At 46.4% G+C, this 21304-nt stretch overlaps 10 protein-coding genes across 10 annotated transcripts; 5 read left to right on the top strand and 5 right to left on the bottom strand.

Moving 5' to 3' along the window:
- Positions 1–193: 193 nt before the first annotated feature.
- On the bottom strand, positions 194–1300 carry FSST1_010377 (zinc-dependent alcohol dehydrogenase family protein; the record flags this gene model as incomplete). The annotated part of the gene is made up of 2 exons (XM_083233402.1): positions 194–1035; positions 1090–1300. The coding sequence occupies 2 exons, from the start codon at positions 1298–1300 to the stop codon at positions 194–196; spliced, it is 1053 nt and encodes a 350-aa protein (XP_083080073.1).
- An 852-nt stretch (positions 1301–2152) lies between these two features.
- Positions 2153–2978, top strand: FSST1_010376 (Alpha/beta hydrolase fold-1; the record flags this gene model as incomplete). The annotated part of the gene is made up of 2 exons (XM_083233401.1): positions 2153–2578; positions 2646–2978. 2 exons carry the CDS (start codon positions 2153–2155, stop codon positions 2976–2978), a joined length of 759 nt encoding a protein of 252 aa, XP_083080072.1.
- A 230-nt stretch (positions 2979–3208) lies between these two features.
- On the top strand, positions 3209–4648 carry FSST1_010375 (uncharacterized protein; the record flags this gene model as incomplete). The annotated part of the gene is made up of 2 exons (XM_083233400.1): positions 3209–3800; positions 3849–4648. The coding sequence occupies 2 exons, from the start codon at positions 3209–3211 to the stop codon at positions 4646–4648; spliced, it is 1392 nt and encodes a 463-aa protein (XP_083080071.1).
- A 1686-nt stretch (positions 4649–6334) lies between these two features.
- Positions 6335–7147, bottom strand: FSST1_010374 (uncharacterized protein; the record flags this gene model as incomplete). Its single annotated transcript, XM_083233399.1, has 1 exon — positions 6335–7147. One exon carries the CDS (start codon positions 7145–7147, stop codon positions 6335–6337), a length of 813 nt encoding a protein of 270 aa, XP_083080070.1.
- A 639-nt stretch (positions 7148–7786) lies between these two features.
- Positions 7787–8818, top strand: FSST1_010373 (uncharacterized protein; the record flags this gene model as incomplete). The annotated part of the gene is made up of 1 exon (XM_083233398.1): positions 7787–8818. The coding sequence occupies one exon, from the start codon at positions 7787–7789 to the stop codon at positions 8816–8818; it is 1032 nt and encodes a 343-aa protein (XP_083080069.1).
- Positions 8819–9856: 1038 nt separating this feature from the next.
- FSST1_010372 (putative isoamyl alcohol oxidase) lies at positions 9857–11672 on the top strand (the record flags this gene model as incomplete). Its single annotated transcript, XM_083233397.1, has 2 exons — positions 9857–10326; positions 10379–11672. 2 exons carry the CDS (start codon positions 9857–9859, stop codon positions 11670–11672), a joined length of 1764 nt encoding a protein of 587 aa, XP_083080068.1.
- A 532-nt stretch (positions 11673–12204) lies between these two features.
- FSST1_010371 (uncharacterized protein) lies at positions 12205–12678 on the bottom strand (the record flags this gene model as incomplete). Its single annotated transcript, XM_083233396.1, has 2 exons — positions 12205–12517; positions 12569–12678. The coding sequence occupies 2 exons, from the start codon at positions 12676–12678 to the stop codon at positions 12205–12207; spliced, it is 423 nt and encodes a 140-aa protein (XP_083080067.1).
- A 1179-nt stretch (positions 12679–13857) lies between these two features.
- Positions 13858–16571, bottom strand: FSST1_010370 (uncharacterized protein; the record flags this gene model as incomplete). The annotated part of the gene is made up of 3 exons (XM_083233394.1): positions 13858–16012; positions 16068–16387; positions 16443–16571. The coding sequence occupies 3 exons, from the start codon at positions 16569–16571 to the stop codon at positions 13858–13860; spliced, it is 2604 nt and encodes an 867-aa protein (XP_083080066.1).
- Positions 16572–17886: 1315 nt separating this feature from the next.
- Positions 17887–19714, top strand: FSST1_010369 (uncharacterized protein; the record flags this gene model as incomplete). The annotated part of the gene is made up of 6 exons (XM_083233393.1): positions 17887–18018; positions 18078–18358; positions 18415–18565; positions 18623–18899; positions 18965–19147; positions 19206–19714. 6 exons carry the CDS (start codon positions 17887–17889, stop codon positions 19712–19714), a joined length of 1533 nt encoding a protein of 510 aa, XP_083080065.1.
- Positions 19715–19956: 242 nt separating this feature from the next.
- FSST1_010368 (sterol desaturase family protein) lies at positions 19957–21075 on the bottom strand (the record flags this gene model as incomplete). The annotated part of the gene is made up of 1 exon (XM_083233392.1): positions 19957–21075. The coding sequence occupies one exon, from the start codon at positions 21073–21075 to the stop codon at positions 19957–19959; it is 1119 nt and encodes a 372-aa protein (XP_083080064.1).
- Positions 21076–21304: the final 229 nt, after the last annotated feature.

Here is a 21304-nt window from a genome sequence, read left to right as displayed (position 1 = left end):
AAATAATAGAAACAATCACGCCTACCATATTATACATCTACGACTTAGAAGGAAACAGGTTGGCTACCATCAAACAGTTTTAGAACGTATAGCAAGATACATAAATAAAAAAGTAAAATTACGGTATTGAACCATTATGAGGACATTTCAAAAATGAGAAGACAATACTGATATCTGTGACTCAATGGTCATTCTATGGAATTTGAATCACAATCTTGCCTGTGTGTGTTGAGCTCCAAAGGTGGTCATATGCCTCTCTGGTCTTGTCGAATGAAAACACACTATCAATGACTGGTCGAATCTTCTTTGCTTCGAAACAATCCAACATATCTTGCAACTGCTCTCGAGATCCCACCACAACACCGCGAACAACACAAAGACGGTCCAAGGCAAGGAACGACGCGTCTGGACCACGAAGATCTTTACCGGCTCCCAATGGATCAGGGTTTGTGATATGACCGATACAATTTATCTGCCCGTTGAACCCAATAGCGTCAAAAGACGCTTGTAGGGTCAATGTTCCTCCAACTTCGATGATGTAATCAACACCCTTACCACCAGTGATTCGCATGGCTTCTGCCGCCCAATCTGCTGTCTTTCTGTAATTGATCCCAAATGTTGCACCGAGGGCCTTTGCCTTTTCCAGTTTCTCGTCAGATGATGATGTAACAATCGTCTTTGCTCCAGCGACGTGGGCAATCTGCAGCGCAAAGGTAGAAACGCCTCCAGTGCCTTGGAGAAGAACTGTCTGACCAGGTCGAAGTGGCGTCAGACCGTACAAGGCATTCCAGGCCGTTAAAGCAGCGCAAGGAAGACAGGATGCCTCTTCAAAAGACAAGTAATCGGGTATCTTGACCACTCCAGTCTTTGGAAAGATGAAGAATTCACCCAAAAGACCTTGCTGTTCGCCTCCAAGCTGGGTCAAACCGATGTCGCGGGTAAGACGTCCGGCAATGTGATCTTGGGTAAAATTGGCCAAGACACGATCCCCTACTTTCCATTCAGTTACACCTTCTCCTACTTCTTCGACAATACCTTCATAGATAGGTCAGTTAGCCAAAGGGATTTGAGTAGAGTTTAGAAACTAACCGGCACCATCACTCCCCGGGACGACGGCATCGGGACCAGGAAATGGGTATGTGCCAATAGCCACAATACCATCTCTCCAGTTCAAGGAAACAGCCTTGAGCCGAACCAAGATCTGACCGAGTCTTGGTGTTTCCTTTGGGACATTACGAAGCTGAAGAGAGTCAAATCCCTTCTTCTCAGGAAGCCAATACTGCTTGAAGGTGGAAGACATAGTTAAGTGAGAGATGATTATAAGGGGATGTGAACAGAGGGATGAAATAGTGTTGTAAGATCAATTGGAGTCAATGATAACTTGAACGTTGGCAACTATAAATACTCTACTTATATATGCGACCGACTGTGATTGGTATTGGGAGTATCTGGTAGAAAAAGCACTGTAAATAGCCTTATTGCTTTATGACGTGCAACAACCCCACATCCGGCGTGTTAAGCGTGTTTGGCGTGTTAAGTGTATTTCGCGTATTTGGCGTGTTTGTTAATCAGTATACTTAAGTTTAGCTTGTATAAGTTTAGGGCAAATGTGTTAAACCCATAATAGCTAGATTAGCACTTCGAAAGCCACTATTCTCAATAAAATGAACCATTTCATAAAGAGACCCATGTTTTCTAGTAGAAGTTAGGCAGTATGTAATTTCTCGGCCCGATGGAAATAAAAATGTCAAAGATCTTCATCTTTTAGGTTGCGGCAGAAACAGCGGCTTAATCTCACGGAGACAGACGTGCATACAATGCCGCAATTTGCGGCTTAGAGAGCGGCATGAAGCGGGCACTTGGTCAAATCAATCGAGGCATGAGGCTAGTATTTCATTGCCATACACTTCAAATTTTCGTATTATTAATCCGACACGTTCAAGCTTACGAATTAAACTTTAACTGTAGTCGAGTAAGTGACGGAACGGAACGAACCTCGCGATTTGTCATTATGATGCGTAGAACGTAGGCTAGAGATTGGCTTTATGTAGGAACACGCCTATAAAAGGATCAATCCAGCGCACAGTCGACAAAGTCTTGGAATGTCCAAAACATCTGCAATTATCACACCGCACCTACCCATCTACACATTATGGCTGAAACTAAGCCTATCATCGTTCTTGTTCATGGCGCATGGCAAACAGCCGCCCAATGGCAGCCTCTAGCAAAAGTCTTAACCAGCGACGGTTTCACTGTCTTGCAGCCTCAAAATGCCACCAGCGGCACAGATGTTGCAGCCATCCGCGGCAAGACTTACCGAGACGACGTATCAATCATCCACTCCGCCATTGAACCGCACCTTGCAGCTAGCAAAGAAATTGTTGTCGTCTGCCACAGTTACGGAGGTGTTCCGGCCTCTGCAGTTGCAGAGGGCTACCAGGTTCACGAACGTCGGGCACGTGGACTGTCCGGAGGAATCAAGCACATAGTTTATCTTGCAGCGTTTGCTTTTCCAGCTAGGGAACTCTCCCTTCTTATGGCCCTTGGTGGAGACTATGCTCCATTCATGAACAATAAGGTTAGTACCTCAACAAAGAATAACACGTGATAAATGTTTCAAGATCAAACTGCTGACAAAGACCAAGGGCGATGTGATTGCCTTGGGCGATGGTGCCAAGGATGCTCTTTACAATGATACTGAGCCCGAACTTGCAAACCAGCTTCTTGCTGCAGGAGGCTACCAGAGCACAGCTAGTTTCGAGACACCGCAAACGTTCGCCGCAGTGGATGTGGCTGTCCCCAAGACCTATGTTCTTGCCGAAGATGACCACGCTCTACCTCCAGTAGCACAAGAAGGAATGATCAATGCCCTGAGCGATGTCAGTATTGTAAGGGTTGCGGCTGGTCATTGCATACATTTGAATCCCAAGATTACGCCTACACTGGTGGAGGCGATTGAGGCTGCAGCACAGGCTTAACTTTGAGTGTCTCTAGAGGGGCGAATTATAAAATGGCACTTATCAATGATACTCGGAACTGTTCAATTTTTACATTTCTTATATTTCGAATTCGCAATGGTCTACTACGCGCTGTGGTGCTGTGTGTCTTAACTTGATTAGTCAGGAAAGCTGGAGTATGTGGCATAACGGGCGCCCACTTAACTTCCCAGCGACTTAAACTCTTTCACAATCGAATCGACCCAGCTAACATGTCACTTATCCCAACGATGCGTGTCGACATTGACCCCGAGGGCGATACTCTGCTCATACTTTCAATTAACCAGTACCTTACCGCATCCACAGATTCAGAAAAAGCCGCCACCAAGACTACGAAACACTTTCTCTGCTCCAAAAAGCATCTCACTTTCGCATCGCGCCGTGCTGCGAGGGTATTCTCAAGCAACTTCAAGGAATCCTCAAAACAAGACGATGGACTCTATCATTGGAACTTCGGCAGCGCATTCAACCTCGACGCTTTCGCGATTGTTTTGAATGTCATTCATGGGAAATCACGTGCCGTTCCCTCAACCCTTGGAATCGACGCCTTGGCCGAAATTGCTTCTATTGTCGATGACCTACAATGCAGCAACGTTATTCTAAGCTACGGCTACAGGTGGCTCGTGCCGTTTGGCATATTTTACAACCTCCCAAAAACTATCGACAAGACTTTTACGCAACTCATTCTCATCTCGTTTGTTTTGGAGGGTAACATCCTCTTTTGCAAGAGTACCGAAGCAGCTATTCGATACAGCAGCGGTATTGTGCCATCGTTTGATCTCCCAATTCGTGCAGATGTTATCAGTGAGTCTTCCCTTGACATTGTTTTGATAGCCTGGGCTTACAAAGCAGATCGGATCGAGGACAGCAGAGTACGCATCCTACAAGACCTAGTACACAAACTCGACAAGCTCCAGGATGATCTCCTCGAAGGGCGATTAGGCTGTAGTCAAGGCTGCAGAGCTATGCTTCTGGGAACTTTGCTACAAGCGATGAAAGCCTCCAAGTTGTACCCACCACCCGAGCCACCATTTTCTTCCTTGACCCTGGACTCGGCCATCGAAACTTTGCGCAATGCACAGTCGCCTAGGTACTTCGGCACTTTTGGCGAATGTCCTGCTGGAAAGCGTTCGGGTTTATGGCACATGCAAGAACAGCCAACTGCTCTGCCCGTTGCCCCAGTCAAACCAACCCTTTTTGGACTGAGCTCTGATCAATTCTACCACCCCCAACACAATCCTAATCCCAAACCAGCTTCTGGCTGGCCATCCGGCCCTTCCCCCTCAGTCCAAAGTCCGCCTGCGACGAATACGGTCCCTGGTGGTCTTTTTGGTGGTAGGCCTGAACCTCGAAGTGGTGGTTTTACTCCCGCGGTGCCTCAAGCCAATACTACAACTGCAACCCCTGGTGGACTATTCGGTGGCGGTGCTGCTCCTCAGACGACTTCGACTCCCCGGCCTGTTGGTTTGTTTGGTAATAGCAGTTCATTTGGCAGTGGTGCTGCCGCGGCTTCTCAATCTCAAACAAGCGACGACAGGGGTGCACCCCAGAAGATAACTCGACACGACTGTTGCTTAAAGGACCTCATCGATCCTCTGACACTTGCAGTGGAGGAGAAGATCCAAGGCTTCCAGCTCGCTGATTTCCTATAATTGTAGGATGGTTGGTAGTCCTGGGTTGCACTATGGAACCTGTCGAGGTAGATGATTGGAACGTGTCCGAAGCACACGATGAGCTACGTTATTCTTAATTGGTCGAAGTTTATATCCTTATATTACATTCTGAAGCGATCGACACTGTCACTTAGACGGAACTAATAACAGAAAGACAAAGCCGGTATTTTCATTTGCATTAGCTAGATTATTACCACAGCTTGCACAATAATATCTAAAGCGAATAAAAATAAACAAACCTGCATTAATACAAATGCAGGTTGTAATCAATCTCAACTAGAATTTGCCCCTTGCCTAAATAAGATCCAGATGCAGAAAGTGATTGAACTCTGTTTGCTGATACGTCGAGTATGCAGCACCTTTCTTGAAACCATACTTTTGGTAAAAGCCAAGAGCAGCCTCGAATGTCTTTCCACTGCCAGTCCCAAGGCTAAGACGACGTAGGCCTCGCTCTGTGGCCGCAGCAATAATGGTTTTAAGAATGAGTGCACCGGCTCCGCGTCCAACAAAATCAGGATGTGTCCGCATTGACTTAATCTCTCCCGTTCAATCTGGTAATATCTTCAACGCCCCAACGCTAGCGATTCTTGAATCTTCCCATGCGCTCCAAACAGTTACTTCAGGCCGCTGCAGATCGGTCAGATCGAGAAAGATAGCTCCTTGCGGAACGCTTTCATTCATGCCAGCTAGATGGAGAGCGACTATTTCCCTTGACTGCGTGCTTTTGAGGTCGTCTTCGATAATATTGAACATAATGACTGTATGTATATCATGCAATTTGATCTTCGGTAGCGTAGGTCTTGACAGGAACGTCGTGATACAATTCTTGATAGAAGAATTCAACGACTTTGGCAAAGGGATAACAGCGTCGACGTGTTGCTCGAAACGAAATGATTAGGAAACTAATGAAATGTTCCAAGGAGTTTGCTTCACATTTCTGTTGGAATGATTACTAACGATGAGTGAGCCTATACTAGCATTGCGAATATTGCAGCTCACAATTGTGGTCTATTATTGTGTGGAAGTCAGCATTATGACTGCAATGGCAATAGTAGGAGACTGTTCTTCGAACTCGTTGTGTTGTAAATGGGTCCAATCCGTGCGAAACTCAATAGACTTGAGTTGTGTCTAGTAACTTTTTATCCTCCTATATGTCACGTGCACTACCACATATGCTAGTGCAGTCTTGGCTCTTGTTAGACGAAAATTGAGTAGGCTGTAAACTTTGTAGCGTCATGGAACGGGATTACCTAAAGAAGTTGAAGTTAGTTCGCGATCAACTAGTCGTTCAATACCTGACTTGAGTACATACGTCGAAGCCAGAAGAGTCAATATTATCAAGTCTTACTGGCTTCTTCCCATGACAAATCAAGCTGTGTTTATTTCTGGAGGGGACCTGACTGGGTCGAATTCGTCATGGATGTGCTAAGTAAGTTGACTTGGTGCATCCAGGACTGAAGCAGTTGTGGTAGTAAGATTCGACTGAAAGACTGACTGGTCTACAGTAGAGGCTGATTGGAAATTTCGGAAAATTATCTGCTCTGATCTGGATCATCTCAAGTCCGCAATACATATAAAAGTTCGCTTAACAGCACTTTAAGTCATAACATAACCGGAAAACATTTCTTTCTCCTTTATTATATGAATTCTTCCAGAAGATTTATTCTAGAAGCATCCACCATCACAGTCACAACATCCATCATTCTTATCATTTGACTTTGAATTCGCGCCCTCCTTATTGTTTGTCCTGGTCATCGGCTGTTGCGATTGATATTGGTGATCATACGTCTCCACGGCTGCTCCAACTGTCGCAGCTGCAGCCCCATATAAGGTCATTTGCATGTAAAACTGGAACCTTTTAATGTTTTCATCGGCATCGACAAGCTGTAGTTGGTGATAGGGTGTTTGTATGTTTTTCTCGAACCATGGGAAATCAAGAGCGCAATCCTCCGGCTGTTGAATAATGAGCTTTGCAAATCTCCGCAGGAAACTCTGACAATCATTGAAACCGAGGACATATAGACCAAAAGATTTCTGAGCAGCCTCGCATTGCTCATCAACATCCTTTTCGGTTAACTTAGTCCAACCAATTTGACAGATATAGTAGTCCTGAGCATAAGGCTTGCCCTCGTTGTCAAGGCTTTCCTGTCGAAGCCGCATCATCTCGTCTTGCATCGACCAAGGCGCAATATTGCTCTCATAATTGATCGAAGGGATTATAGACCCGACAAAATGTCCATTTGGTAGCTTCTTGAAATCCTGCCGTGACGGAAGCCTCAGTTCGTATTTCTTGCCGTAGACAAACAGCGCCCAGTGATATAAATGACCGTCTTTGATCCGACGAGAGAACCACACGTTTTCGCCTTTACTTTTGTCCTGCTCCTGGGCTTTGCGTCGCTCAACCTCTTCTTGGAGTTTTTTTCTGTGCGCCTCGTCTTTGGCGCGGGCCTTGGCCTCGAGAGTACTTATGACGGCCATGATGAATATGAAGAGGTGGAGCTCACCAACGTGAAAAGAAATGCCACCTTTCTAATGTATCGAATCTGTTGACTGAATTGGGCAATCAATGGGTAAGCATGCATTGCAGATTCGTGGTCGTCACTGAGCCTTAGGATGCCACCCTTGTCCCTGCGGCACAGCTGGTCACATCACCAACACATATGCTTCCAGCCATTTGAAGTGCTGAACATGACCCCTGCCCCAGCACTTTTCAAATCAGCCAGACAGAATACCGTTAGTCTGGAACCTTTAAGCAGCACAGTGACATCATCTTGCTTCGTCTCACGCACCAAGATTCAATTCTTGATCCGTCAATCATGCATGGCCTGTGACAAACAGGACTTTTTACTGCGTAGTACCTAGTACAGTATCGAGAAGCAGCCCTCCCATTTATTTCCTAATACTCTGGAGAGCCCTACAGAGCGGCTCAAATAACGGTATCAAGTTAGACTAGTTACCTCAGTTCCCATGAACAGACAAGGGCTGTTCTGACGTCAGTTGTCTTGTCTGCTGCTCCCGGTCTTATGGCTGGCCGTGCGCTTATTCTTATTCTTGTCCCGCCATCTTGTATTTTCGAGCATTGAACGCCAACAACTGGCCGCTCTTTATTAGCTCACAATGCACGACGTCTCTCGTCAACAAACTCTGAGTGATATTAGACCCGTCCCATTCGATGCATCCGTATCACTCTTTCACATCCCCAAAGCTACGAGTTCGTTCGAAGAGTCTAACGCAGACACCCTCATTCTACCAGCCGTTTACGCAAAGAAAGGAAAGCTCCATAGACTCAATTTCGAATATGGTGTCGAAACATACCTACAAGCCCAGCTGGACGTGTCCAGGCTGAACGAGATCCATGACCACCTCTGGATGGTCGGGAAACCGATGCCTGGACGGCCTTTACATCAACACCCCATGTATGGTCGGAAGATTGTGTGCTCAGAACAGGCTGACCTTCACCTATTGTGGGATGACTCTCGGATCTTTGTCAAACCGTGCCCAGATTATCTACTGTCGTATGGATTTTGGGATCGTTATCTGTGCTGTGGCAACGTCAGTCTATGGGAGACGGCTGCCGGTGTGCTTCAGTCGTATACGTGGCTCATCCAGGACAAATCCGACTGGAAGGTTGCACAAGCAGAGGGCATCCTTTCGGAATCCATCACCTGGGAGCGCTGGACAGCCTTCGTTTCTTCTTTTACCAGTCACCTTGAAGCACAAGGTTTTGATGTCAATCCACGATTCAAATACGGCAATCTTCGCCTTAACCGGATTCAATGGATATGGCGTTTTCGATCCCGTACCGGGGGTGTGCACGCATTCGTCAATGGATATCTGAACCCATACTCGAGTTATCGCAATTTCTTCAACCAGATGGTGGCGCCAATTACGGTGGCTACTGTTTATTTTGCACTCATCTTGGCCGCAATGCAGGTCGGACTAGCTACTACGAGGCTACAAGAGAGCGATGCGTTTCAGGGCGTGTCCATGTGCTTTACTGTGCTGGCTATTGTTGGACCTGCCGCGGCTGTTGCAGTATTGGTAGCGGGGGTAATGGGTTATGTGTTTATCTGGAACTTATGTCATGCTGTCAGGTTAAGGAAAATGGAGAGATTGGAATCAAAGATATTTAGGAAACAACAAGTATAAATACTAGTAGTACTAAGTAGTATTAGATGGGCAGATTAGAACGATCTTGGAGTGGGTTATACTGGCCGTCGGTCCTCTGCCTGTACTCACGTCGTGGGTAGACGGGCCCAACGATTTTGAAGTGGATGTGGTTAAGATTAATTGACAAGGCTTTCTCGCCTCAGACGTCGTTTCGTTTTTGGGGCGCGGGGTCACATTGCAATCGAAGTTCATTCTAATGATCTTACCATGGGGGACTGCCGACGAGTAGATGGAGTGGCATCGCGCTGGCTTGATATCAGGATCAAGGAGTTAAACCAAAGAAATCCATTATATTATGTTACAGACACTTGTGAATGGTGAGTTAAACATGGTGGTTAATATATTAATCGTTGCTCTTCACCTGTAGTTCAAAACACCTGAAAATACCCTAAAGCATAATACCGATGCCATGAGCATGGGTGCGATATCTCATTGTGACCATTAATTACCAGCGTGTAGTTAGTCATCCATTGCGAATAAGTCCGCTCCGGTCAGGCTTCTTAACTATCTCGGGGTTTTTAATAATACGAGATAATGCGAAAAGTCGCATTTGCCGGAAGCTACTCATTGACCAATCGAATCTTTTACGCATTCGCTTCAAACTAGACCAGCTTGAAACCCGCCTAATTTCACCGCTAACGCCTGGACCTCAATCAAGTGGACCATAACTGACGCGTCTCTATATCTTGGTGTGATTAAACCAAGTAAATCTGTCCGGAGATGCCGTGGCTGTGATGGGCAACTAATCAGAAAGTGCGTTCATAGTCCCTTGAGACGAAAAAGAGACGAGATAAAGTGCGATGTGGGTATAAGGTGGGATTGAGCTATACGCGTATATCAAACAACGGGTTACACTAAACTGTTTGTCCCCTATGCCCTTTCAACGGAGAATTTTAATGCAAAGAAACGATGTGACGTCAAGTCAATCACTTATTCTCTCCTTCAATGACTATATATAAGGTTTGGACACTCCTCTTCACAACATCGTATCATCCATTCGACAACACAGTCCTCAACATGATGCTGCTTTACGCTTTCGCTTTCGCAGGCTCGGTCCTAGCCTCAGTATCCCCAGCCTGCAAACTCTCCCCATTTGATCAGAAGTGGCCTTCTGTCGAAGAATGGGGAGAACTTAATCGAACTATCAGCGGCGCACTACTCAAAACCCATCCAGCCGCTTCTTCATGCTATGAGGGTAACCCTCTAGACTCGCCCTTATCTTGCCGCACCGTCGAGGGCAACTGGACTGCCGCCACCTTTCATGCTGATCTACCCGAGTCAATTGCTTCTCCACTATATGCGAACAACTCGTGTTTACCACCCGGTGCCGATGGTTATAACGAGGCCCGTGGATGCCATCTGGGTGGATATCCGAACCATGTTGTCAATGCCACCAGCGATGAACAAATCGCCATGGCTACTCGCTGGGCATCCCAGAGAAACATGCGTATTGTGGTAAAGGGAACTGGTCATGATTTGTTTGGACGGTAAGTTTGAAAGTAATTACCAACCACTTCAGAGACTAACATGCGAGAATAGATCTGCTGGTGCTCATTCTCTATCTATCTGGACTCATAACTTGAAGAATAAAAAGCTTGTGCGAGATTGGAAGATACCGGGATCGAATAAGACAGATACTGTCTTGATTGCAGGAAGCGGTCTCAACTATTTCGAAGCCGTTGGCCACGCTCTGAAATACGGCCGTGTTATCGTGAGCGGCAACGACGGCACCGTCGGTCTTGGTGGCCACATCCAAGGAGGAGGCCATGGTCCGTTGTCCAGTACTTTCGGTCTTGCAGCCGACAACATCTACCAAGTTCGAGTCATCACATCCGAGGGTCAGATCATCGTAGCCGATGCCACCCAAAACCAGGATCTCTTGTGGGCAATTCGCGGCGGTGGCGCAGGCCAGTACGGTATCGTGACAGAATACGTTATCAAGACTCATGCTGCACCCAGAGTCGTCAATGCCGGCTTCTCTGTTAGCCTTGCTAGCAACAGTTCTATTGCTGTTGAAGCCAGCTTCAAAGCGCTGGCTGCTCTTCTGCAAGATCATCCTTCTCTCATGGACGTGGGTTTGGCTGGTGCAACAATTCTTTCAGGCAGCCCCAAGACCGGTGTGACCATTAGCCAGGGCTTTTACGCTTACAACAAATCACCATCAGCTGTTCGAAATCTCATCAACTCAACCATGAATCGTCTCTTGACTGTCAGTGGAGGACGAAACAACAGTCTCATCACTGTTGTTCCTAGCGAGCTTTCTGAGTCCAGCTATTTATCTTTTTTCAACGATATGAATGCTGGGGGCTCCCATACAGCTGGTGCCATGTCGATGATCTCCAGCCGTCTTCTCGGACGCCCAGAGCTATCAGACCTAAGTCAGGACAAGCTCGTTGGCTATGCGAAACGTCTTCTTAGCCATGGACTTGTTGTAATTGGTCTTCAAGGAGGACCTGGACCTGCCAAGGTCGATAAGAGTATGCGCGGCTCTCTTCTCCCAGCGTGGCGCTCCAGCTACCTCCACGTCATGAGCTATGGCGCAAAGTTCAACAAATCTCTTGCGCCGCAGGACATGTTGAAAGATGCCGCGGAACAGCTTGAGGAAGGTACTGAGAGTTTGTGGCGGGAGTGGGCTCCTGAGACAGGCTCCTATATGAATGAGGGAAACCCTTTCATCTCCAATTTCAAGAAGGATTTCTATGGACGCTATTACGATCAGTTGGTGCAGGTTAAGAACAAGTATGACCCTACTAACAGCCTGTGGGTTCTTTCTGGAGTGGGGAGTGATGCCTGGGATTATGATCTGAACACTGGTAAACTGTGCAAGCAGTGATCTGAGGTAACTTGGATGTGACGAGGGTGACCAAATTTTCATTCAATTATTAGATAGATTTTTCACAATAGTATAGTTAATAAATTCTCATAGATCTAATGTGTCTAATCCCACCATTCTATGCTTTAATAATTCGGCATACAATCGTATCCACCTTAATATTTAAACTACTTTTATATACAGAAGAAGTATATAAGTGCCATCTAATGTATACGTTTCATTATATATGCAAGTAATAGAGAAGCCAGTACATACAAACACATCGAACAAGAACGTATATAAGTGTCATAACCTATGGGTATTAACAGCTACGAATGGTCGCTTCGATTACAGGTTACTCTTCTCAGCCAAGATCCCGCAAATGGTAAATACTAATTGATGATTCCAAAAAAGTCAGCTGTTAAAAGAAGAAAGTGTTCTCATTCACGCGGCAACAATATAATATTTAAAAGGTTGATTGTTTCAAAGGTATTCTATGAGTCTATTGATGATACAATGGTATAACGCGCTTGCAATCCCCTAAAACACTAATTTAATAGTTAAGGCTAAACTTCTTAGGGCCCTTGTAGGCCTGGACCTCGGCGTTGGGCTGCTTAGAAACCCAGAGCTCCTTGTTGGGAATGAAGTGCTTGCCAGTCTGGTTGCTGGAGGGAGTAACGGGCTGAGAGACGGTGAAGGTCAGACCCTTCTTGCCACGGGTAATATCGAAGGTTCGGGATGACTCGTCGCACGCAGCCTCCTTGACGTTGGGCAGGAGACCGTCGTTGGACTGAACCAGGGCAACGCAGTGGACAGGGTTCTTCCATGTCTCCATGGTGCCGGGCTGGATAACGTGGAAAGCATATCTGAGAGAATGTTAGAGAAATTTGTGAGAGTATCGAGGTAAAGAAACTAACCGGCACTGAGAGCTGTGAGGAATGCAGCCGGCAGAGAAGTCCTTGACCTCAAAGACAGAAGAGGCCGAGACGGCAGCGGCGGAGACAAGAGCGGTGGTGAAGAACTTCATGTTGTTGATGTGGTAAAGGAAGAATATGTTTGTAGTGGTTTGGTAAAAGTGTTGTTGAGAGATTGAGTGGTATAAGATAATGATAGAAGGTCCAAAGAGGGTATCACATCGTCATTATGTAGTGAGGCCGCCATCACCGAAACATCCGTTCATTGCCTCATTTGTCGATCACTAGCAGATCCACCCTCAAAGTGTTGTTGTTTGTGGGGAACAATGAGCGTCACGATGCCCCAGACCTCGTATTCTACGTGCCGAACGGAACTCGGCTTCCCAGGGGTGTCCCACAGCAGTTTTGTTGGGTGCGAGGCCATTGCTCAATGCAGACTACTTTCAGCAGCTCAATTGAATTAAACGAAATGGTATATGTTCGCTGCAGGATTCTAGAAGGGTCCAGGCTGGCCCTTCAGGTCCAGATCAAGGGACCGGGACAAAAATAGATTGAAATCCAGCTTGACCAGAACGGGTTAACTTTGGCCCGAGTCTGGATTTGATTAATGATGTCATATAAAAATGGCATCTCGGGTTACTATCGAACTTTTGTCGGTATGTAAATGACGTATATAATGCTGTCTCAGTCGGGGTCCGATGAGTTATGAATTTTCCGAGGACATTATACGAATGAAGGTAAAACACGAGGAAACTTTGTTGGGCGTATCAACTAATCAACAGCCGACATTTATCTATGCGTAATGTCATTGTAGTCGATCGTCATCTCTCTAGATTAATGCGGAATCTAGTGCCTGTGACGTATTGCCGAGACTCGAGAACCGTCTCGTGCCAGGGAGTATTTGATTGGCTGGAATTGCGATGACAGCTTAAGATTTGAATGGTAAAGCTACCTTCTAATCTATGCGAAGGTAAGGGAGGACATCTTCAATAATGTTTCCATTTGATTTCGACAGCTTGTGGATCTCGTGACTTAGTTTAAACGAGCATTATTATACGTCATAGACTATTTTTATAGTCTATGCCAAATCTGGAAAAGAAGAAATATCCGAGCGTGCTGGTTGTTTATGTCTTTAACTTACCCTAAAGACTTAAGAAATAAGACTAAAGTGGATTTAACAAGAACTCTATTGTTTATTGGAATATATATCTCTACCTTATAATGGTTTAGATAGCCGTTTTCCGAAGATAAATCTAGCAAATTATTCCTTACAGTATATATCATTCTATCCTTTATGCTTCCCACGTTAACTCTGAATGGCTGATTGCCCAAGGCGATTTGTCCCCACCCATATCAATGCCAAAGGCATATTCGTTTGACTCAAGCCGCCACTTATTCCTTAACCAGCGTGCTGCATCACGTTTCTTAACATGCACCTCCACTTGGACACTCTGCCCTGGCTCGAGAATCTCAGTCTTTTCAAAACCAACTAACATCAGGTCTTGTTTCCGATGAAGAGGCCAGAAATACACTTGAACAACTTCAGCACCTGAGAGAGTTCCCTTGTTTGTGACTGAGACTTGGACCTTCCACTCGCTCTTCTTATCATCGACTGCTGTGATGTTAGAGGTGAATTGCGTATAACTCAGGCCATATCCAAACCACCACTGCGGCGATACTGGCCGGTTCTGGCAATACCAACGATAACCGACATGATGTTCCTCTTTGTATGTAACAGTTCCATCGACACCTGGCCATGATTCTGGATCAGATGCGAAAGGAAGGTCAGCGTAGCGTTTGGGCCAAGTTATAGGCAACCTGCCAGAAGGGTTGACAGTTCCAAGAAGCACATCCGCCAGAGCGTTACCAGCTTCTTGACCACCATACCACGCCTGCAACATAGTCGATATGTCATCGATCCAGGGAAATTCTACAGGTGAACCGGATTGGTTAACAAAGATGAGCTTTTCGGGTCGGCTGACTCTTTGTACAAGAGCTTGGACGAGTTCATCTTGTTTCCCTGGTAATTTCATGGATTGGCGATCATATCCTTCGCTCTCCCACTCATCGCTGAGTCCCAACACAACAACTACAGCCTCGCTCTCGTTCGCCAGATCAACAGCTTCAGTGATGAGAGCTTCATCGCCAGGAAGCTGTTCCTGGTAACCAAGGCGAATTGATGGGTGAGCTGCAAAGACGTGGTTGGCCTCCGCTGAGAAGCCTGCGTCAGGCCGAGGTTCTTTTCGTACCCATCCCTCTGCCAAAACTTTGTATTCTTTACCCGCTTCGAGAGTCTTCTTGCCAATAACCTCAGCGCTACCAAATGCGTAAAAGGTTTCTCCAGGCTGTGTCCAGCTACGGTTGTCAATAACAAGCTCGCCATCAACGTGAAGGGTCGCATCGCCAACGCTAGAGATACTGAAAGAGTGCAGTCCACTCGTAGATGGTGTGAGAATAGAAGTTATGCGATATGAGTATGGCGGTACAGGGTCGACCTGGAAGGCTAAGGGTGCGCTGTCAGACATATCGACGGTTGAATCATCGCGTAGTTGTGTCTCTTGAACTAGTCCCGTGAGATCCTGAGAGGCAAAATAATCGACGCGCAAGAGTGTCTTTCCACTAGTGTTACCATCATCAACGAGACCGGCGGCAGACCATTGTGTCTTAGAAAACAAAGGCAACCATTTTCGCCCGTTTGCACCCAAAGCGTGTTTCACAGAGACATCGAATCCGAGATCCGAGGCAGCTGCTTTGAAAGATTTCATGGGATGACTCAGATATTGAGGGTTCATGCTGGCAGAACCGCCTCCTCCTGGTGTACCAACGAAAGAATTGGGGCCAATAAAAGCAACCTGTTTTCCGTCCAATACCTTAGCGCTGAGAGGTAGAGTGGACTTTGTGTTCTTCAACAAAACAATACCATTGGCTGCAATATCTCGCATCAGCTTTATATCTTCCGTGCTCGTCGAAGAAGTCTCTGAAGATTCTCTAGTGAGACGCGCAGCTTCGGGCGTCAGTCCAGTAAGACCGTGTTTCTCCGCCAAGTTTAGAATGCGAGAACAAGATACATCTATCGCTTCAAGAAGATTCGGGTTTGGTGGGGTTTTTTGCGCAAGTTGCAGAAGCGTCTTGCCTCGTCTTTCTGGTGGCCCCGGCATTTCAAGATCCAGGCCGACTAGAAGGCTTTCAAGCGTGGAATTTGTGCCGCCCCAATCGCTCATAACTAGACCTTTGAAGCCCCATTCCTTTCGAAGAACATCGACGAGTAGATATTGACTCATGTCTGCGTGATAACCATTAACAGAATTGTAGGATGTCATTAGACATTCTGGAGGTGATGGACCTCGAACGACCATTTCAAATGGACGCAGATAGATCTCTCGCAGGGCTTTCTCTGAGATCTTGGCGTCGATGCTGAATCTTTCATATTCCTGCTCATTTGCCACGCTGGAATACATTGGTTCTGATACTGATACAGTTGAGACCGTGGAATATCACTTACAAGTGTTTGGGGGTGGCAGCTACTTCACCCGTCTCTTGAACTCCTTGTATATACTCAATCGCAAGACAACCGCTGAGGAAAGGATCTTCACCAAAGCACTCGAAATTGCGACCGCCCAATGGGTTCCGTGCGCAACAAATGGTAGGAGCCAGTAAGACGTGTGCAGATTTTGTCTTTGCCTCTTTGCAGAGAAGACGACCTAGATCTCTCATATGTGATTTGGACCATGTAGCGGCCTGGCAAACAGGGCCAGGGACAAAAGCAGCTTTGGCTCCATCAGCAACGAATTTACCTCGAGCGCCAGATGGACCATCCGTTGTCTTGTAAATGATTGTTAGTATGACACTCGTAATAAATCTGTTTATCTATGCCTACCTTGATTGACCCAATCCCAAGCCTAGCGATTTCTTGAGTGTGCCATATGTCAGCTCCGGCAAGCAACGACACCTTTTCTTCAAGTGTCAGTTTTGCAACCAGCTCATGCTTAGAGACAGAGGACTCCATTTTCTTTTGCTGATGTAAAAGTTTAAGCAGTCACACCATGGAACAAATGGAAAGATAGTACTTATCACTTTGGCCAGTTGAGGGCTGAGCTAAACTACACCTGGGGTAAGACGACACAGAGCCTCGAAGCGAGGAGGGTAAACTATGGCAAATTCACGGATGATCCTACCTAGCCTTCTACAGTGACTACTGGGCTGTTCCCAGTCGGTAGCTCGCTTGGCGTTGTCCCCAACTTCATTATGACCCACCTAACGTTCGGCGTTCAACCCGAGGATATCCGTATAGTGGATGCGGGTGATAGAGGCGAGAGATAAGTCACTCATTGGTTATTCGGGCCTACAGCTTGCACATAAACTTGTGGGTATTTCCATCCTAAAGATAACCTCTGAACCCTAATAAAGCGCTTCACGAACCGCGAGTTGCTTTTATTATGGCAGATTAAGTTACGATAGTTATTCAGGTTGTTTAGTTTCAGCTACGATGAGAATGGCTTCTCTGTTAGAGGGTGACGAAACACCTGAATAAACTGGACAGAATAATAGTTGGCCGAACCGACCTTTACTTTTAATCCCGCAGACCTGGAGTTCCTAAAAGAAGTTGAACAGAGCCACAGCGGGGCCATATCTAGTGATTCCGATTGGGTTGCCTTCCGCGATTCGAGACTTACCCACATAAGTCGAGGGGCCCCGGGGGGGATGGGGAGCACGATACTGGGAACAGGATAGTTCATATCACTAAGCACGTTATGGACCGAGCTAGGAGTCAATCGACGGGGTATCTTTGTCCTTGATCCAATGTCCGGGTCATTAAGTTAGGAATATCAATTGATAGTTAACGTTGAACCTATGATATGCACCCATCCCAGCCACCTTATCAAATCCTTGCTTTAAAGACAGCTCCACAGCTCGCAGCTTAGCCTATAGGATTAATATCGCATTTCTTCTTTTCCCACTAATGGAGATAGGATTCAAATATGACAGTGAAGCCTAGCTTTAGCCGTATCTTGGCCGACAGTTGGCTTTGAGATCATGGTTGATTGGGTCCCGCCCCAAGGGAACAAGAGTGTAAGAAAGCGGAAAGGGAACAACTCGTGTAAGGATGAGCATCCTTGGCGTAAAACAGTCGAAAGATTGCAACCATACCCGAGACCGATGGAATGGGTTAGTCCAAAGATCCGATGGGCTGTTTAATAGACCCAGAATTCCCAGCATTTTGGTCCAGTTGATGCAACCCAGTTCAATCTGTGCTTCCTCCAACGGTGAACTTTCTTCGTGACAGTGACGCAACGTAACTATTTCACTGGATCGGATACACCATGTCTTCTGCAACTCCAAACCTCTCTACGGAGCCGACCAAACGTGATGGCCGCGGCACATATCTCTTAGCTATATGTTGTTTTGTCGCTACGGCCAATTCAGCCACAATCGGATATGATTCATCCATGATGGTGCGTAACCTTTACTGTGAAACTCATGACTCTGCTAATCTTACCTGACGTGACTTTAGAACGGCCTGCAAATCTTGCCCTCATATACCGAGTACTTTAATCTAAACACTCATCTCATTGCCCTCAATGTCGCCATCGTCTTTGCAGGTTCTGTACTTGCCATGCCTTTCGCCGGCCCTATCAGCGATAAATATGGCCGAAAATGGGGTATGGCAATTACTTCCATCATCGCCATAGTCGGCGCAGTGATCCAGAGCGCAGCTGTACACGAGGCCATGTTTTGCATTGGTAGACTGCTTGTGGGGTTTTCTGTCACCACTGGTGCCACGGCAGCTCCAGCGTATGCTTATGTCTCTCCAATTAATGTCACGCAAGTTGCTAAATCTTTCATCACAGGTATATCTCTGAGGTTGCTCATCCTAAGCATCGTACTATGCTTACTGGTCTATACGGTACCTCCTGGTACGTCGGTAGTTTGATGGCCGCCGGAATTACATACGGAAGTCAGTTCATTGACTCAACTTGGTCTTGGCGAGTTCCATCTCTGGTACGTAACTATGACTAGTACTCTAATACTGCACTGGTACTAAGTTTACACGTCTAGCTGCAATTGATCCCCTCCATCTGCTGCATCCTCCCTCTGCCTTTTCTGCCAGAGAGCCCAAGATGGCTAGTTTACCAAGACCGCCATGAGGAGGCACGCGATATTCTTGTCAAGTATCACGGTGATGGTGATACAAACTCCCCTGTTGTTCTTATCGAGTATGATGAGATCTGCCAAACCCTTGAATATGAGAAGACAGTACAGAAGACAAACTTTGCCGCACTCTACAAGACCAGATCAAACAGATGGCGACTAGGTGTCACTGCTGCCGTTGCCTGTAAGTCTTACAATGATTTCGAACATATATCCTGTGTTTAATATTCTGACGTGTATCTTCTTCAGTCTTCTGCCAAGTAAGCGGTAACAACATTGTTTCATATTATCTCGGCGATGTCCTCACGTCAATTGGTATCAAAGAGACACAAACCCAATTAGGAATCAACATCGGTTTGAGCGCCTTCAACCTGTTCTGTGCAGGTGCTGGTGCAGTCTTGGCTGATCCAATCGGACGGCGTAAGAGTTTCCGTAAGTATATTCATCCCTTGGTCAGTATGCCCGCTAACCAGTTGACTTCTTCATGTAGTTTGTTCAACGACCATCATCTCGTTCATGCTTATCATCATCGCCGTTCTCACAAAACTATACGGCAACAGCCCCACCACGTCAACATCAGCAGCTCAGGTTGCTTTAATTTTCCTCTTCTACGGCACATACTCTTTTGTGTGGACTCCTCTAGCGACCTTGTATCCAGTTGAAGTACTTTCTTACTCTATGCGAGGTAATGGTCTGGGTTTCTACAGCGGAGTCGTCTACGCTACCGCATTCCTCAACACTTTTGCTATTCCATATGCTATGGAATGGTCTAGTTGGGGTTTCTATCTTATCACCGCCATGTGGAACCTGGCGTTTGAGTTGCCCATCATGTACTTCTACTTCCCGTCCACTGAGAAGAAGACACTGGAGGAGATCGACATCATTTTCGAGGGCGTCAAACATTCTAACATAGACATCTCTGTGCATGATGTCATGCGCAAGGGTGTTCTAGAGCCAGGTGACAAGATCACGACTGTGGAACAGGAAGAAAGGGATTAGGGCTTGAACTGAAGAATGTCTTTTTACTTGTCAATGGGCCGTTTGCCATAGGCTAGCCTAGATTACTATCTATGTATCTCCTCAGGCATGTATGTGCCCATACTTCAAGATAAAGTGTCTCCCGCGCAAGCACAACATTGACAAAGTAGCGATGTTTGAATGCCATATAATTACAAAACCCTTGGATATCCCCCCTCAATTCCCCGATCAGACATAACTATTATCTGGAGAAAAATTGTCTGTTAAAATATCGGCAGGTCGACAGGCGTTTCCCAGTCCAAGTTCTCCCTCTGCAACTCAATCCGGTCAATACAAGTTCCAAAAACCTTATCCCACAACCGAGTTTGTTTTCCATAATTGCCGCTTGTCTTCCAACCCTTGCGGTGATGAAGATCATGATCCTCAATAAGAAGCTCAGCATCAAATATGCGCAAAAGCCAGGTAAGTGTGCTAGGAGGTGAAGAGCACACGCGTAGGCCACTATGACCGGACAGCTCTGTAAACATAACATACTGGTGGCATATCCACCACTCATAAAAACCCATTGGACATCCTAACATCTTCAGAGAGAAATAGGTCATGAGCGGGATGACGGCGATATCGAAAACCTCTTGTTCGAAATCGGCGTATAGTGTCAGGAGTGGGTTCGGGTGCTTGGTCAAGTGATGGGTGCGATGATATTTCCATAGACCACCGACCTCATGCATAAGTCTGTGGTACCAGTAGAACCAAAAGTCCAGTACGATACCGTATAAACCAATCTCCAATGGTAGCCACAGCCAATTCATACTCGAGGGTGATTGGGCGGTACGGTAGGCGAGGAATACCGTAAAGACTGGGCGGAAGCTCGAGGTGGCAATGAGGCTCTTCATAACTTTTGTCACTCCAACATCGGGTACTCCATCCCTTGCATGTACATCGCCGTCCAAAAACCCCGTCAGATGTCCGACGCGACGCAAAGCATGGAGTTCGTGGACGGCGGCGACCTTGAAAGCAAGTGTGTAAAAGACAAAGGCTTGCATCGGGGTGAGATTTTGACCAGTATATCTCACAAAGAGGTGATGTATGGCCATCGGAATCAGTGAATGTACAAGAACCCAACGATGTAACTGCCACTCTGGTGTGTAGGGCACTTTATCTCCTTTCTGATGTACAGGTACGTCCTTATCCAAGGAGACGTGGTGAATGCCTAAATATTCGAAGAACCAGTGCGATGTTGTCCAGTTTCTTCGATCGGTATGACGCCAGGTGGACTTCATGGAGTCTTTTGGGTTGGACCTCGGGGTTGAGGTTATAGCGGAGCTTGACTCAAGGTATGAGGAGCTAGGCTCACATAGAGTGGTTGCAGATCGGGAAGTCATTTCGCTTGAGTCAGATCGTTGAAGTTTAAAGGAGCTGGAATGTTTCACCGAGCAAGACGGGCATAGGTTTTATATAATTATTCGTGGGGCATGCTCTTGTCAAACTGTCGTTCAGTTTAACAATTGTCCATCTGGCTACTAGCCTTCACACGTGTTACTAAACTCAACTTCCATGATTAATTCGTGAAAACTTACCGAGGTTCTGTAGATCTTCCGTACGTCAAGTCAC

The sequence above is a fragment of the Fusarium sambucinum genome, chromosome III, assembly GCF_050947815.1.
Source record: "Fusarium sambucinum isolate potato_lamoka chromosome III, whole genome shotgun sequence".
Taxonomy (NCBI): domain Eukaryota; kingdom Fungi; phylum Ascomycota; class Sordariomycetes; order Hypocreales; family Nectriaceae; genus Fusarium; species Fusarium sambucinum.
This window is presented reverse-complemented; position numbering and strand designations above follow the sequence as displayed.